Source organism: Pseudochaenichthys georgianus, chromosome 20 (genome assembly GCF_902827115.2).
Source record: "Pseudochaenichthys georgianus chromosome 20, fPseGeo1.2, whole genome shotgun sequence".
NCBI lineage: Eukaryota > Metazoa > Chordata > Actinopteri > Perciformes > Channichthyidae > Pseudochaenichthys > Pseudochaenichthys georgianus.
This window is the reverse complement of record NC_047522.1, coordinates 20,913,387-20,928,410: the sequence shown is the minus strand read 5'-3', so window position 1 is coordinate 20,928,410 and position 15,024 is coordinate 20,913,387. Positions and strand designations below refer to the sequence as shown.

At 43.2% G+C, this 15,024-nt stretch overlaps 1 protein-coding gene across 1 annotated transcript in view; it reads left to right on the top strand.

Annotated features, from left to right (window-relative positions):
- The window catches only part of LOC117466073 (disco-interacting protein 2 homolog C-like), a 53,911-nt gene that overhangs the window by 4,549 nt on the left and 34,338 nt on the right, over positions 1 to 15,024 (top strand). Inside the window, 3 exon segments of the mRNA XM_034109211.2 lie at positions 10,683 to 10,754; positions 12,348 to 12,452; positions 13,169 to 13,294. Of these exon segments, the coding sequence (XP_033965102.1) occupies positions 10,683 to 10,754; positions 12,348 to 12,452; positions 13,169 to 13,294 (303 nt within the window).

Here is a 15,024-nt window from a genome sequence, read left to right as displayed (position 1 = left end):
CATGCAAAGTTAGTGTTTTGTATTTATAGTGGTGGTTTGGTGTCAAGGATGGAAATCTGTTTTAGTGGCACTTCTTTTGCTCCTATTTGCATTTAAGCGTAATTTAACAGTGGATCTATTTATGCTTTACCATCAATATCTGACTTTATTGTATTGTTTATTTATTGATCAAGAAAGGTCCCATTGAGAGTCCAAGGAGTCCTGTTAAAGACGGCAGCATCAAAAGTGACACAGGGAATAAAGGAAAAGAAGACTGGTAAATAAAACTCCAATGATTACCAATTCTGATTTACACTTTTATTGTTATTTTGACACTTATCAAGAGAAACAGCAGTTCAATCAGGAGAGACGGTTTTGATGTAAGAATACATATTTATTGCAGGGATACACAAATTAATGTTGTGCAGGAAGTATCATTCGGGAGGGGAGAACCAATCCGATGAAACCCCCCGGGGTCTAGACCCTGGTGGTGGTGAATGGATAGTTGGGTCGGTCTGAGGAGGAGTGGTTTAGCTTGAACCTGGTGGTGGTGAATGGATAGTTTGGTCGGTCTGAGGAGGAGTGGTTTAGCTAGACCCTGGTGGTGGTGAATGGATAGTTTGGTCGGTCTGAGGAGGAGTGGTTTAGCTAGACCCTGGTGGTGGTGAATGGATAGTTGGGTCGGTCTGAGGAGGAGTGGTTTAGCTAGACCCTGGTGGTGGTGAATGGATAGTTTGGTCGGTCTGAGGAGGAGTGGTTTAGCTAGACCCTGGTGGTGGTGAATGGATAGTTGGGTCGGTCTGAGGAGGAGTGGTTTAGCTAGACCCTGGTGGTGGTGAATGGATAGTTGGGTCGGTCTGAGGAGGAGTGGTTTAGCTTGACCCTGGTGGTGGTGAATGGATAGTTTGGTCGGTCTGAGGAGGAGTGGTTTAGCTTGACCCTGGTGGTGGTGAATGGATAGTTGGGTCGGTCTGAGGAGGAGTGGTTTAGCTTGACCCTGGTGGTGGTGAATGGATAGTTGGGTCGGTCTGAGGAGGAGTGGTTTAGCTAGACCCTGGTGGTGGTGAATGGATAGTTGGGTTGGTCTGAGGAGGAGTGGTTTAGCTAGACCCTGGTGGTGGTGAATGGATAGTTGGGTCGGTCTGAGGAGGAGTGGTTTAGCTAGACCCTGGTGGTGGTGAATGGATAGTTGGGTTGGTCTGAGGAGGAGGGGTTTAGCTAGACCCTGGTGGTGGTGAATGGATAGTTGGGTCGGTCTGAGGAGGAGTGGTTTAGCTAGACCCTGGTGGTGGTGAATGGATAGTTGGGTTGGTCTGAGGAGGAGGGGTTTAGCTAGACCCTGGTGGTGGTGAATGGATAGTTGGGTCGGTCTGAGGAGGAGTGGTTTAGCTAGACCCTGGTGGTGGTGAATGGATAGTTGGGTCGGTCTGAGGAGGAGTGGTTTAGCTTGACCCTGGTGGTGGTGAATGGATAGTTGGGTCGGTCTGAGGAGGAGTGGTTTAGCTTGACCCTGGTGGTGGTGAATGGATAGTTGGGTCGGTCTGAGGAGGAGTGGTTTAGCTAGACCCTGGTGGTGGTGAATGGATAGTTGGGTCGGTCTGAGGAGGAGTGGTTTAGCTTGACCCTGGTGGTGGTGAATGGATAGTTGGGTCGGTCTGAGGAGGAGTGGTTTAGCTTGACCCTGGTGGTGGTGAATGGATAGTTGGGTCGGTCTGAGGAGGAGTGGTTTAGCTAGACCCTGGTGGTGGTGAATGGATAGTTGGGTCGGTCTGAGGAGGAGTGGTTTAGCTTGACCCTGGTGGTGGTGAATGGATAGTTGGGTTGGTCTGAGGAGGAGTGGTTTAGCTAGACCCTGGTGGTGGTGAATGGATAGTTGGGTCGGTCTGAGGAGGAGTGGTTTAGCTAGACCCTGGTGGTGGTGAATGGATAGTTGGGTCGGTCTGAGGAGGAGTGGTTTAGCTTGACCCTGGTGGTGGTGAATGGATAGTTGGGTCGGTCTGAGGAGGAGTGGTTTAGCTTGACCCTGGTGGTGGTGAATGGATAGTTGGGTCGGTCTGAGGAGGAGTGGTTTAGCTAGACCCTGGTGGTGGTGAATGGATAGTTGGGTCGGTCTGAGGAGGAGTGGTTTAGCTTGACCCTGGATTCAGAGGGACGGGAGGTGAAAAGGGGGGAGGAGGGTTGCGTAGAGTCACCTGAAATGACAGCTGTCAGATGGGGGAGAGCAGACTTAAAAGGTTTGGCAGAGCGCTAAGATAGGCTCTTGGGAATAGAGCGAAGTGATTGGTTAAGCTGGAGAGTGACGCCCCTGATCACTTATTGAGAGGAGAGAGAGTAGTTACTTGGGAATAGTAAGACGGTCTTCCTGGTTGAACTTACGCCGAGCTTCATTTGTTCAAGTTCAAGTTTTCTGATCTTTGTATTTTCCCAGTCAAATTGGAACTTGCGACAGACAGTATTCACGCTTTATAGACGTAGTTTAGGTCCAGCTATTGGAAGCTGGACACATGAGAGTTTTGTGAAGAGTCTTCTGATGCTGCATGGAGCTGGTCTGGTTTGAGTTCATCTGGATATTGATTGCTTCTAATACCCGTCTTGTTATCTGAGACTCAGGTTTGATCAATAACGATCTCTGCATAGGAGTTGATGTTTCCAGTTCAGTTCGTGTGTTGTTGTTTTTGTGTGTTTTTCATGGAAACAGCCGTTGAGGTCTATGATTTCCCTCATAGTTTTGGCTGAGTTCAACAAAACAATTTACAGAACAAAGAAATGTTTTTTCTGGTTCAAATTGGAAGGAACCCAGTGACAGCTCAGTGATCGGTGCGTTGGCGTGTTGTTAAAATGGAGCCGCTGTCAATCATTTAGTTTGAGATGACGTCCGACTGCTGGGCTTCATCCGAATACAATGAACACAACTTCCTCTGTGGGTGTCTTATATAATGTGTCTGTTCATATTAGGAAACAAATGATTGACTGAAAATCCATATTAAGATTTGAAATGACTAAAATAACAATCCGTTTAAAAAGTCAATGTAAAATAGGGCGAACATTATGTCTATCATATATTGTAGGTACATGTCTGCTCGAGAAGAGTTTGAAAATCCGGACATTTGTGGGAGAATTTTTATTTATTCAGTGGATGACACACAGGAAGCATTTCTTCTTGCTCCTTTGGCCACACTCTCCTCCAGTTTAACATTCAGCTGTCAGAGCCATCATATCTTAAAGAAAACCATTTCTAAAGTTTTCATGAATTAACCATCAGTCTATAAAATGTGGGAAAAACCCCAGAGAATCACATTTGTCTAAAGTGGCACTTCTGTAGCGTTTGAAATGCCCGACCAACCGACTAAGCCTAATATATTCCATTTCTAACAATGCAAAAAAAGGGAAAAACTGCAAATCCCCACATTGTTAAACGGTGAGACATAACGCTGTGAACATCACTTTCATGACATCTCAAAATGTGAACATCCGGTATTTTTTTTCAATTGGATTGAAGTGGGAGAGATGAGGGGAAAGGTGGCACTCAACAGTGGATTAGGTGTGTGAGGAAATATTTGTATGTATTCATGTTAGTAAAACTATCAAGATGCTTAAAAAGGGAAAATGATTTGGGTGAGAAAACTGTGAACTGTTTGTGGGGCCTGTGAACATTTGGTTTTGTGAAGACAAAAGGAAGAGGGGGAAGGTGTGGAGTTAACATACAGTCATCTCAGATCCCTGTGATAAGGAAGCTGAGCCACTGGGATTGGGGATGTGAGCTGTTGATACTAATTTGGGCAGCCAATCACTGGTCTGGAAGGGGGGGCGCAGATAACTCCTCCTTCTGGTCAGCGAAGTATTTAGACAGGAATCCCAGCAGTGCCTCCCTCTCTCTCCTCTCGCTGGCACAGGTAATTATGGGATCCCACAGATAAACGGTATTTAATTTGTACTGTACTTGATTGTATTGCATTGTATATTACCATTAAAATGGATTATTGTTAAACGGTTACTTGTATGCTTTGGGTTTCCTTCCTGTAAGATAACGGCTTGTGTAGGAACGCGGGGAGATTTAAGAAAGTGGACAAGTTGTCTACCAAATCTCCTAACAGGTGTTCAACTGAAAATGGAGTCTAATTATGATAATTGATGAACTGCTAGTGTCATTTATTGACTCACAAAGAAACGAGCAGGCAACCCGTAGTGCAGCGACATGGAATTATTCTCCACATTGATTGTTTGATGAACGGTTTACTCTAATAATTTTTGTCAAAAACGCACTTCCAGTTATCACAATCCCCATTGATGACATAACAGTGCTAATTCTTCGACAAAAGATTCAGAGAAAATAGACTTTTTAAAACAACAATGCGACATATGTTGCTGTTTTTAGCCTCTAAATATAAAGTTTTCTCTCAGATTTAAATCAATGACGAAACATTTTGGGCTTATTGGTTTGAGGTCAGAGAATGATACAGAAAAAAAAAATACATCCGCTGGACTTCTGTGGACACATGTTGTAGATCCAGTGGACTCTTCACAGTCCACAAGGCCCCATGTGCTGACAGCCCAAGGTCCCAAAGCGTGACGCATACTTCAGTTGTGTGTGTGTGTGTGTGTGTGTGTGTGTGTGTGTGTGTGTGTGTGTGTGTGTGTGTGTGTGTGTGTGTGTGTGTGTGTGTGTGTGTGTGTGTGTGTGTGTCTGCCTGCTGGAGGTAGATTTGGTTACCATGGTGGCTTGTGGGTGGACTGTCTGTTTATGATAATGTGATAAGACAGACAGAGAGATCAAATAAAGCGGGACAGAAGGAAAAGTAGGAAGGTTCTGCGTCCATTTAATAGCCTGATAATGTTGTTTTCTGACACACACCCCTGAGGGATTATAAAAAAAATGTACACTAATGTTGATATGATGCCTGATTTCTGTACCAAACGCTACTTTAAAAAAACCTCTTTTGGTTAAAAACTTAGAGGACAAAATAAGCCAAGTTCTCTAGATGTTGTCTTAACACAACAGATTTACCTGAATAAAATAATTCAAAATGTAAGTAGACTACCGTTCAGATCAACCCATTAATAACACCTTGACACTTAATATTTCCCAAATAAAAAATAAAATCCTTTAAAGCAAAAACTGTGAGGAAAATCACATCAACTTTCAGGATTTATAATCAGTCGCTCAAAATCAAAGACGGAGGTGAAGGTAAAGTCCAGAATGCAAAGCAGCGTAATAAAACTGATTGAGTAGAAGGTGCAGATCTGTTAAAAACACCGGGCAGGTGTTTTATTGCATATTTCTGCAGGTTAGTCAGCGCGGATTGGGTCTCATAACGGGTCCGGTGGTTGCAGGTAATAAAAAACCCTGACACGGGCATCACTACTTAATCAATTTTTTCTTTGAACATATCAGAATTGGCATATTTCAATATATCTGGTGTAATAAATATCCTGTATATAATATTTGAGGCAATCAAATTCCGTGGCTGTTGGACAGACATCCCAGAATGGAAATGGGAAGTATTAGGGACGATGTGTTCAGTACAGAGGACATGGCAGGTTTACGGTGAACCTGCCAACATTGTTTTTCAGAGTTTTTTCTCCTGGCTGAGAGCTGCAGACCTGTTGGCTTCAGGATCTCAGCGGGCGGAAAAACTCCAATCTGCAGCCGGCCGATCGATTCTCCCTCAGCTGCGTGCCATTCAAACGGCCGAGTGTGAGAGAGAGGGAGCGAGGAGACGGAGGAAAGTAATTAGGCTGCCAACACAGACTAGTATCACACACGCACATCACACAGAGACACAAACATATGCACACACCCTGGCAGGTATCATTACCCCACTGCTCACATCCGATGCTCCAAATCCAAGATGGCCGTCTCGGTCCTTTTTTCTCCAGGAGAACCGTTGCTAGGCAACACCCTCCCTGCTCTGCTGCGCTGCGTGTAGAAGATGGCGTCTCCCCATGGACCTGTGTGTGTGTGTGTGTGTGTGTGTGTGTGTGTGTGTGTGTGTGTGTGTGTGTGTGTGTGTGTGTGTGTGTGTGTGTGTGTGTGTGTGTGTGTGTGTGTGTGTGTGTGTGTGTGTGTGTGTGTGTGTGTGTGTGTGTGTGTGTGTGTGTGTGTGTGTGAGAGAGAGAGAGAGAGAGAGAGAGACACACAGTGAGAGACACAGTGAGAGAGAGAAGAAGCAGGAATGTTGTTATGCTGCGGTTGATCTGAGAAAAGGCCTCACTCGGATGCAACACACACACACACACACACACACACACACACACACACACACACACACACACACACACACACACACACACACACACACACACACACACGCAGCAGCACAGATGAGCAGATTGGACCCAGATGTTCTGGCCGTTGTCCATGGTCCGATTGTGAAATGCAGACTCTTGTCGTTTTTTCTCTCTCTATTTAAAAAAAAATGTGGTCTAATATCCGACACTCCTTTTTCTTTCAGCCACAATTAATTCACTATCTCAATAAAAACAGACGCGCCACACAGCTCTGCAGCAGACCGGCTTACATATTTTATATTCAAGCTCATTCAGGAATTTGCAACCGTTTACCCTGTTTGAGTTTTGGCCATGCTTGTAGTCCAGAGGCCTCCCCAGGAATGTTTAGTTCATTAAGCTGAGAGAAAGATGTCCCTCTCTCTAAGATATGCATCTTTTAATTGGACCTTCAACATTGCAGAAGCCAGCAGTTAGTTATGTAGTCGATATGTGTTTGTATGCATAGATGCACAGCTGCAACTATGCCCTGGAGCCACACACACCCCCCCACACACACCCAGAATAGAAGGAAGGAACACAATCTGTGTGCAAACAGCTGAGTTCATTTTTTGGCAAATGGAACGAGCGCTCAGGTGTGATAAATTATCTTCTTTCAAAAGAAACAACAGCTTTGCAGAACACAAGCAACAACAAATAGACTAGTGATCCAAGTTTTTAAACAAAGATGACATCTGGTGATGTGTTTCCAGTAGGGATGTAACGATACCAAAAACTCACGGTACGATAATATCGCGATAACAAGTCCACGGTACGGTATTTATCGCGATATGGATTAATAAAGATTTTCTTTTTCTTTTTTCAATAACAATTTTTTTTACTCGGAAAATGTTTCTTTATTAAATAATAAATCTGATTTGTACAGCATGTTAGTAGGATAGCAGTATTTTAAAGTGTCAAAAACAAAGTGACTGTAACAGACTGGAACAAGAAAACCAGTGTTTATGTACCTATAGTACTACCAAACAAAGTTTCACTTTAGTTTTTCAAGTAACTCAACTCAAACGCACGAGTCACTCACTCAGCATCATCAGACAGGTTTTTAGGAATATGAGAATGTCCACATTTCCAGGTATTTATAAACTGGGATGTTTGGGCATCTACAATATCCCCTGCTCTGGAAGAAACTCTCTCGCTTGGTACTGATGTTGCTGGGACAGCAGTGGTCGCGTTAACCGAATATTTTATTTATCAATGACGGAACAATCTGAAAGCAGATTAGAACAAACTCGGAACAGCGCCAAGGTTTCCCCGCAGCGAGGCTCTGGTGTTATGCCGTGTTATGCTGCCCTCCAAAAGGAAATGATATAGTTTCCAAACCGTACAGATCAACACATGTCTGGGAGGTTTTGCTTTACGCTGTGTGCGCTCCCGCGAGGTGCATGCACACACGGCATAACACCGCCCCCCCCGTTGACAGTTCACGAGCGTGCTCTCTCGTGAACTGTTCAGACCCGACGGGTAATAAGGGATTATGACGGACATTTTACGATCCTGTCTGTCAAAATGACGGACAGCGAAAAAGTCTAACGCCACCTCAGTGGGACGGAGAGACATGCTTTGGCCATGGGTGACAGCAGTGGGTCAAACTGTGCATCGTCTCTCCACCACTTCAAAAACAATACAGTTGTTGCCAAGAAGGTGAGGCTTATTGACAGATATAAATATACTGTTGGTACTTGTCAATGTCTCTAGGTGTGTAAATGTAGCCCTGTAAATACGATGTCCTTTTGTGTTCTGTTGTTTTATGTTCATGTTGTAACCTACTTGCTGCCATGTTGGACAGGTCTCTCTTGAAAAAGAGATCGATGATCTCAATGGGACCACCTGGTTAAATAAAGGTTTAAAACAAAAAAAAGTGTTTATAAAAAAAAAAAAAAAAATTGCGGTAGATTTTGTCAGTCTCACGACGGTATTGAGACGTTTATTTACCGCGATATTCGGTATATCGTTACATCCCTAGTTTCCAGTCATTGTTTTATTTCTTATTCAATTTTATCTGTGCAATATTATCCTAACCGTCTTATTCTTGCGACATAAAACAGTTTTTTGTATTTTCATGGCTTCTGTCTCCATCAACAGAAATCTAATATATCCAGTTGTTGGCTTTTTCCCAACACACAGACATCTTCCAACTTTGTTAAACAAGTGGAACTGTTGTTGTATTTTTACATATTTTGAGTAGCAATAGTGTGATGAAATGCCCACCTGCCAGCTGCCTTGTTTATAGCATATTATCACGACAGCATGTTCGTGTGCATGCAATTATTTTTCAGAATTTCTTACACAGTTGTGTTGGATTAGCTTCCCTGTTGTAGGCGAGGTAAACCTCTCTGTGGCACTCAAAAGGAATCAATAATTAGAAAACCGGTGTGAGGCAGTTTAGCCGTATTTAATGGGGACAAACGAGGAGGTATTAGCTGTTATTAGCCTCGCTCAAGGACCCCGGGGTGCTGTGATTGACAGATGTTGGAGAGGCGGGGGCAGCAGAAACCCCCTGAGGGTCTCTGATGATTCTCCATGTTCCGCCTCCACTCTGACCTCTGCTGCTGTCCACTCTTACCGGTCCCTCATACTGGAAATGTCTTATCTTCATGTCTACTGATGGTGTATTTCCACCTCTTTATCAAGCAGTCAGCTCAAAAAAGATATCATATTTTTCGTTATGATGAAAACCTGTTCTTTGGTAGACTTCTCTGGATGGTAGTTTGTATGGAGAGGAGAGGAAGAACAGGCAATTAGCATTAAAAATGTATATCCTCTTCATCGTGTGATCTACATTAAGTCGAGAGTACTACAGTCTTCTAGTATTTCTGGTTGCCGATGGCTGGTACCAGTGTCCCTCTTTATAGAATAAGATCTGAAATAATTCACACAACAAATCTAGACTGGCGTTGAATTAGGCGCTAACTGAGAGGTGCGATGTTGTATATCTGCTGTAACGTTGGGTGATTGTGTACCCTGCGATGGAGAACGTATGGAGGCGGTGATGGAGTTCTTTTGCGAGCTGAATAATGAATGAGAGCTTCTCCACACATCTGACCATTTACATCATTCTCAGATTTTCTGTTTCAGGAAGTAACATGTGGGATGTATCCTCCCTGATTCCAACATGAGATTCTGTGGGCGGTTTTGTGTAATCTGACAAGCCCCTCGCACGGACCACACACTTTGATTGGTTGTTGGACCTAGAGTTGTAACTGTTGGTCTCCTGTGTGACACGATAAGCTCCTTCCATTGTTTCTATCCTTGGAAACAGCCTCGCCCCAAGTCCTCTTCTCAGCAAGGTCGATTTTGTCTCAACGGTTTTTATTATTTGCGGGGAGGAGTCTGTCTTCTCTTGAAACTACAAAATGACACTACTGACGGAAGAAACATTTTAGGTTTTGATTTCCTGAAATAATGGTGCCAACCGATTACGGAGACTAACATTCACGCACACTCACAGCCATTGGCACTCAGGAGCAAACTTGGGGTTGAGTCTCATGCCCAAGGACACATCAACATGTTGACTGCAGAGGCTGGGGATCGAACCATCGACCTCCTGATTGAAAACGTACCCATTGTAATATCAGACCTCCAGAGCAGTGTTTCCGCCAGACCAGGGCTGAGAGGGCGTCCACCCCGAGAACCTCACGTCGTGTCACGTGACTTGAATTTTGAATTGAGCCGTCCCTTAATTTATAGATACTATCTCTTTACGTAATTAGTGATGGGAATTCCAGCTCTTTTTAGTGAGCCGGATCATTTGGCTCGGCTCACTAAGAAGAGCAGTTCACGCGCGTGCTCCACTAGCACCCCCCGTCAAGGCTCGCCGGCAGTACACTTTCCGTCACAGGAACACGCTTTGCTGGCGGCGAAAAGAATCCCACCAGACTCCTTTGCCCCTCCAACAGAGGGATGTCCTTGTCCTTTTTCCTTTTCGTCATTTCAAGCGATAAAAACTCGATCTTCTCTCGAATTATTTATTTTTTTGGACGCCCTCGGCTCGAGTTCAGAGCGTCAAATGACGGCAAGACGCCCCCCTGGCGGAAACGCTGCTCCAGAGGCTTCAGGGGGGCCAGCTAAAGTTGAGTTGACTCTTGAAATCTTCATCGTTCTTTTTTCTTTTCATTTTCATTATCACATCATAATCCTTTCTGTTGTTTTATTTATGTTTCTCATGTTTTCATATCTTGAATTAACACTTTAGACGGAGACAATAAAAGACTGTGAGAGACAGAAGAGGCTGTGGGACATGAGACAAAGTGTCTCGCATTAAAACTGAGGGCCATGTGCTTATTGGCTGTCCAACAAGCCACCAGCACTCCCCTCCAAGTTAAAAAATAATATTTAATCCTGATAAAGTGAATAAAAATCAAAGTGGCCCCACAGCCGTCGCTGGCTCTCTCACTCTATCTATCTCTATCTGTTTGCAGGGGACATCACTCAGAAGGGTTATGAGAAGAAGCGGTCCAAACTGATCAGGGCATATTTTCCACATGCTGGAGGTAATTTAGCGACCTCTGACCTCCACAACACACAGATTAAATATTCATATACATCACTGCTAGGGTATCGATCTGGGAACATGACAAATACAGCTGCGAATGGAGTGGTGCAGGAATGAGTCAGCATTTTACTTCAAGTTTTGTCCTACAACATAAAAACTGTCAGTAAATAAATACCCTACTAGTAAAATTCTGAAACTTCTATATGTCATAAAAAAAGCCGGTAGCCAACAAGTGACTAAATATGACTACTAAACGTCATCACGTCAATAACTAGCCGCCTTTAGCTTAGCCGCATTGACGTGATGTAGCATAAGATTAGCTTTTTACTTCTAGCTATTTCATTTCAACTTTAAAAATCATAAAAGTGGTGTAAATCTGTGGAGATTAGTTTGCTGAACTAAACGTTTAAGTATCATAAATGTGTGTTTGCCAGAGAGTTTATATTCTCAAATCCAATTCTTTCACACACACATACGGGTATTGGGCCGAGGGCGACACCGTACTTCCGGTATCCGCCATTTTACGCGAGGTGCAAGCAGGCCGAGGGTTTAGCCGTGCACCGTCTAGGTGTTGCTAAGCTTCCTGTACTGAATATCATAGTCTATTGCCTTAATCAATATCTAGTCAACTCTAAAATACCACATATAAGCAATGGCATGATAATATTATTGTGACAAGTGGGGTGTTCACCTGGTGTTTCCAGAAGATAGACGTAGATGCAGCCAAAATCGACGAAGGCCATTTTCGAGGGTTGTTTTTCCATACATCTGCAGGCAGTCTGTAAGGGCAATCCGACAACCCACACAGCTCTAGTTCACGCTGGTAACGACCTAAAGCACACCCCTCAAGTCCAGAGATGTAATCCGAAGACATGCAGCGATTTCTTCGGTCGTTAATTCAGAAAAAAAACCTAGTGCGCTCTGCCTGGCTACGTTAGCTAGCTGTTTATATTTGCACCTCCAGGATATTAGCACCTCCAGGAAAATGGCGTATTTATATATATATATATATATATGGCGCGCGTTGCATTGTGGGTAGCTCGTGACATCACTGTGTGTGAAAGAATAGCTTTTTGTCTAGGGAGCCCGAGGGATGCTAACTTCCGGGTCGGCCTAAAAAAATATATCATCCCTGCACCACTCTATATACTCTACTCTATCGATTTAGTCTTCAGCTGCCGTCACTAGTACATGTAGGTTAAGACTCCCTCGAGCTCAGCCTGGGGCTCTCTGAACGTCCTGCCTCCACACACGCACGCATGCACGCACACACGCTTTTTCGTCCATTACAGGGATGTATCTCCGGTTTCAGAATGGGTCACAAACTACCGAGGGGGGATATTCTGCCAGAGCAAAAATACCACATTATTATAATTTAATTTGTTTACGTTATTTTTTTATTATTTAGTTTTATGATATCAGAAAAATAATATTTTTCTGCCGATTCAAATCATCTCCATGTTTCTTTTTTTTCGCACTGGATTTATTGCTTTTGCGAAACGTGTATGTGCATATCTCTGTATGTGTGTCTGTGTATGTTGATATATATGTGTGTGTGTGTATCCGCCTGCTTGCCTGCTTGCCTCTGTAGGGATGGAGGGGCCCCTGTCTCACCGGGCTCCACTCGGCCCTCCGTCTGCTGCCCGTTTCCACCGGCGGCGGACCTCAGGCACCAGAGACGAGCGCTATCGATCAGGTACAGAGAACAACACGATACACTGCTGTTAATGTGCTCAATATTCTCTATATTAGTTAGTATCGCACCTCCATTACGTTAGGGAATCCTTTGAGTCAAAATAAATGGAGACTTTTAGATCCCATTATAGCTCATGCAACAACAAAACACTGGATCCTATGCGTCATGCTAATGCTAATTGAAAGTACTTTTTCTAACAAAAGTTCATAATGCAAGCAGAAATATTATAGATTCAATATCAAGTCTTCCTATGAACTGCACTGATGTAAAGAGCTTTTTAACTGCCAACATCTCATCTTCAATAATTAAACATCGGGCTCTCTAATGGCCCTATCTGCTTTAATGTGATTCAAAATATATTTATACAAAGTTAAGCTGCTAAATAAGAAATTCAAAAAGATGAAGCACTGCAAACTCATGCAGCTTCTTCCTATTGGCAGTTTAATGATATTATACTTATTATTGATTTCCACTTCGGTAACTATATTATATTGCACTGCAACTCATACATTTAAGCAATAGCTCACGACAGGCCGTGGTATATGCTCATTATATCCCAGCTAAGGGGCGTGGTTCGGCCCGACGCAATATTTGACTCCTTCCATTAAAAGTATTTAAAAATCCAATCCTATATTCAGATACAAAATCTCCTGTGAAGTTTGTGTGAATCTCTCTCTCTCTCTCTCTCTCTCTCTCTCTCTCTCTCTCTCTCTCAGACGTCCACACTGAGGCGGTGCAGGCCGTGCTGGCGCGACACGTGGAGAGGAAGGTTGCCGTGCCGATGCCTTCCAAACGACGCTCGCTGGTGGTGCAGACCTCCATGGATGCATACACACCTCCAGGTGAAGGTCTCAAACAAACACCTGCACACATCTTCAGTTATTTAACACAACCTCCTGATGAGAACAGTTCTTAGAGAGAATTCATTAAAAGCAAACATTTTCATGTGACTTTGCATTTAAAAATGCTTGGAAAGCGCTGACACACACACACATTGGTTTTCTAGGCCACACTGGGTTGCTCTAAGAATACAACGTGACCCCAGAGCGGCTGCCCAGTGCCCAGACAGGATTATATAGTAATGCTGTGTCTCTTTTAGGGCTGCAACAAACGACTCATTTGATAATCGATTAATCTATCGATTAATGAAACGATTAATCGACTATTCGGACTATTATGCCTTGCACAATTTCTCAAACGCTCTTATTTAGCCATCAACTTTTAGATTTAGCTTGAGGTTGTTTTAGGCATGTGGAAACTAACAATGAAGACAATAAAGCGTCTTTGGGTTCAAGAAAAGCATTATAGAAATAAAATGTATTATTATTATTAAAGATGAATATTTGATTCAAAAATACATATATTATTAAATTAACTAAACAAATAGTTTACAACATTAACATAAATTATTTAAATTAAATAAATAATATTTCACATCAAAAGAAACAACAATGTTTTAACAAATCGTATTAAATAATGTGATAACATAATTGTAAACAGAATAGCTGAAACTTTAACAAAATAAATAACTCAGTTACCTCTAATCATTAACCCATGTTTGTATCATTTTGTTATCTCCGTGTGTTGCTGACTTGGAAACGTTACTCGTGGAGAGGGCTACAGAGCAAGACAGTGGAACCCGGTGCATTCCTCCGTCTGGAGCACTTTTGCTAAATGTTTAGACAAATTGCTCGTGTTACCGCCCTGACATGCTAGACTCTTATTGCACTATTGGCAAAGAGCATTGTCCACATCGAGACGGGTAACATTTAACCACACCTTGGAGCGCTTCTTTCCGCCATCCCCGCCGTGTGTTGCTGCATGTAGCAGCTGCATGTGTGTAAACCGCCCCTCCCCCTCGCACACAGACTGAGGAGAGAGAGATCTCGTCTCGATTGGAAAGATCGAAAATACACCGTAGACGCATATTTTTGTCTTTTTGCATATTAGAAACGAGTTGGCGACACTAAGACTGCAATATAATGTTTTTGTAGCAATAATACATGACATATTTTTTAAATGTCTCCAGTACCGATAAAAAGACCGATAACGTTGGAGCTTAACGGCGCGTAAAACACACGTGATGACGTCACCAACGAATCGACGACTGAATTAGTTGGCAACTAATTTGGTCTTCGATTTTAATCGATTAAGTCGATTAGTTGTTGCACCCCTAGTCTCTTTCCTTCAGAGGAACACACTCACTTAAACTGCAAACATGCACATTTTCTGAAGCATGCCAACCCCACTGACAGATTTACAGTAAAACCCAACACAGCTGTAATGTTGCAGCCAGTAAACTACGTTAAATGTGTCCATTAAAATAAATCAATCAATTGTACCTGAATGTAAAGCACCTTTTGGTACAGGCTAGTACAGATGACTGACAAGCCCAGAATACGACGAATAGAGTGCCACAGTGATGCGTCCTATAACCCGGAAGCGAGTTAGCATTTTACCACGTCCAGTTCCTTCGCCAAAAAGCAATGCAACTTCTCCAGAGGGTTTTGGAAAAGAGCTGGAAATAGGTCTGTGGTTCAGACACATTGAAGAGACGGATCACGTTTTGTTC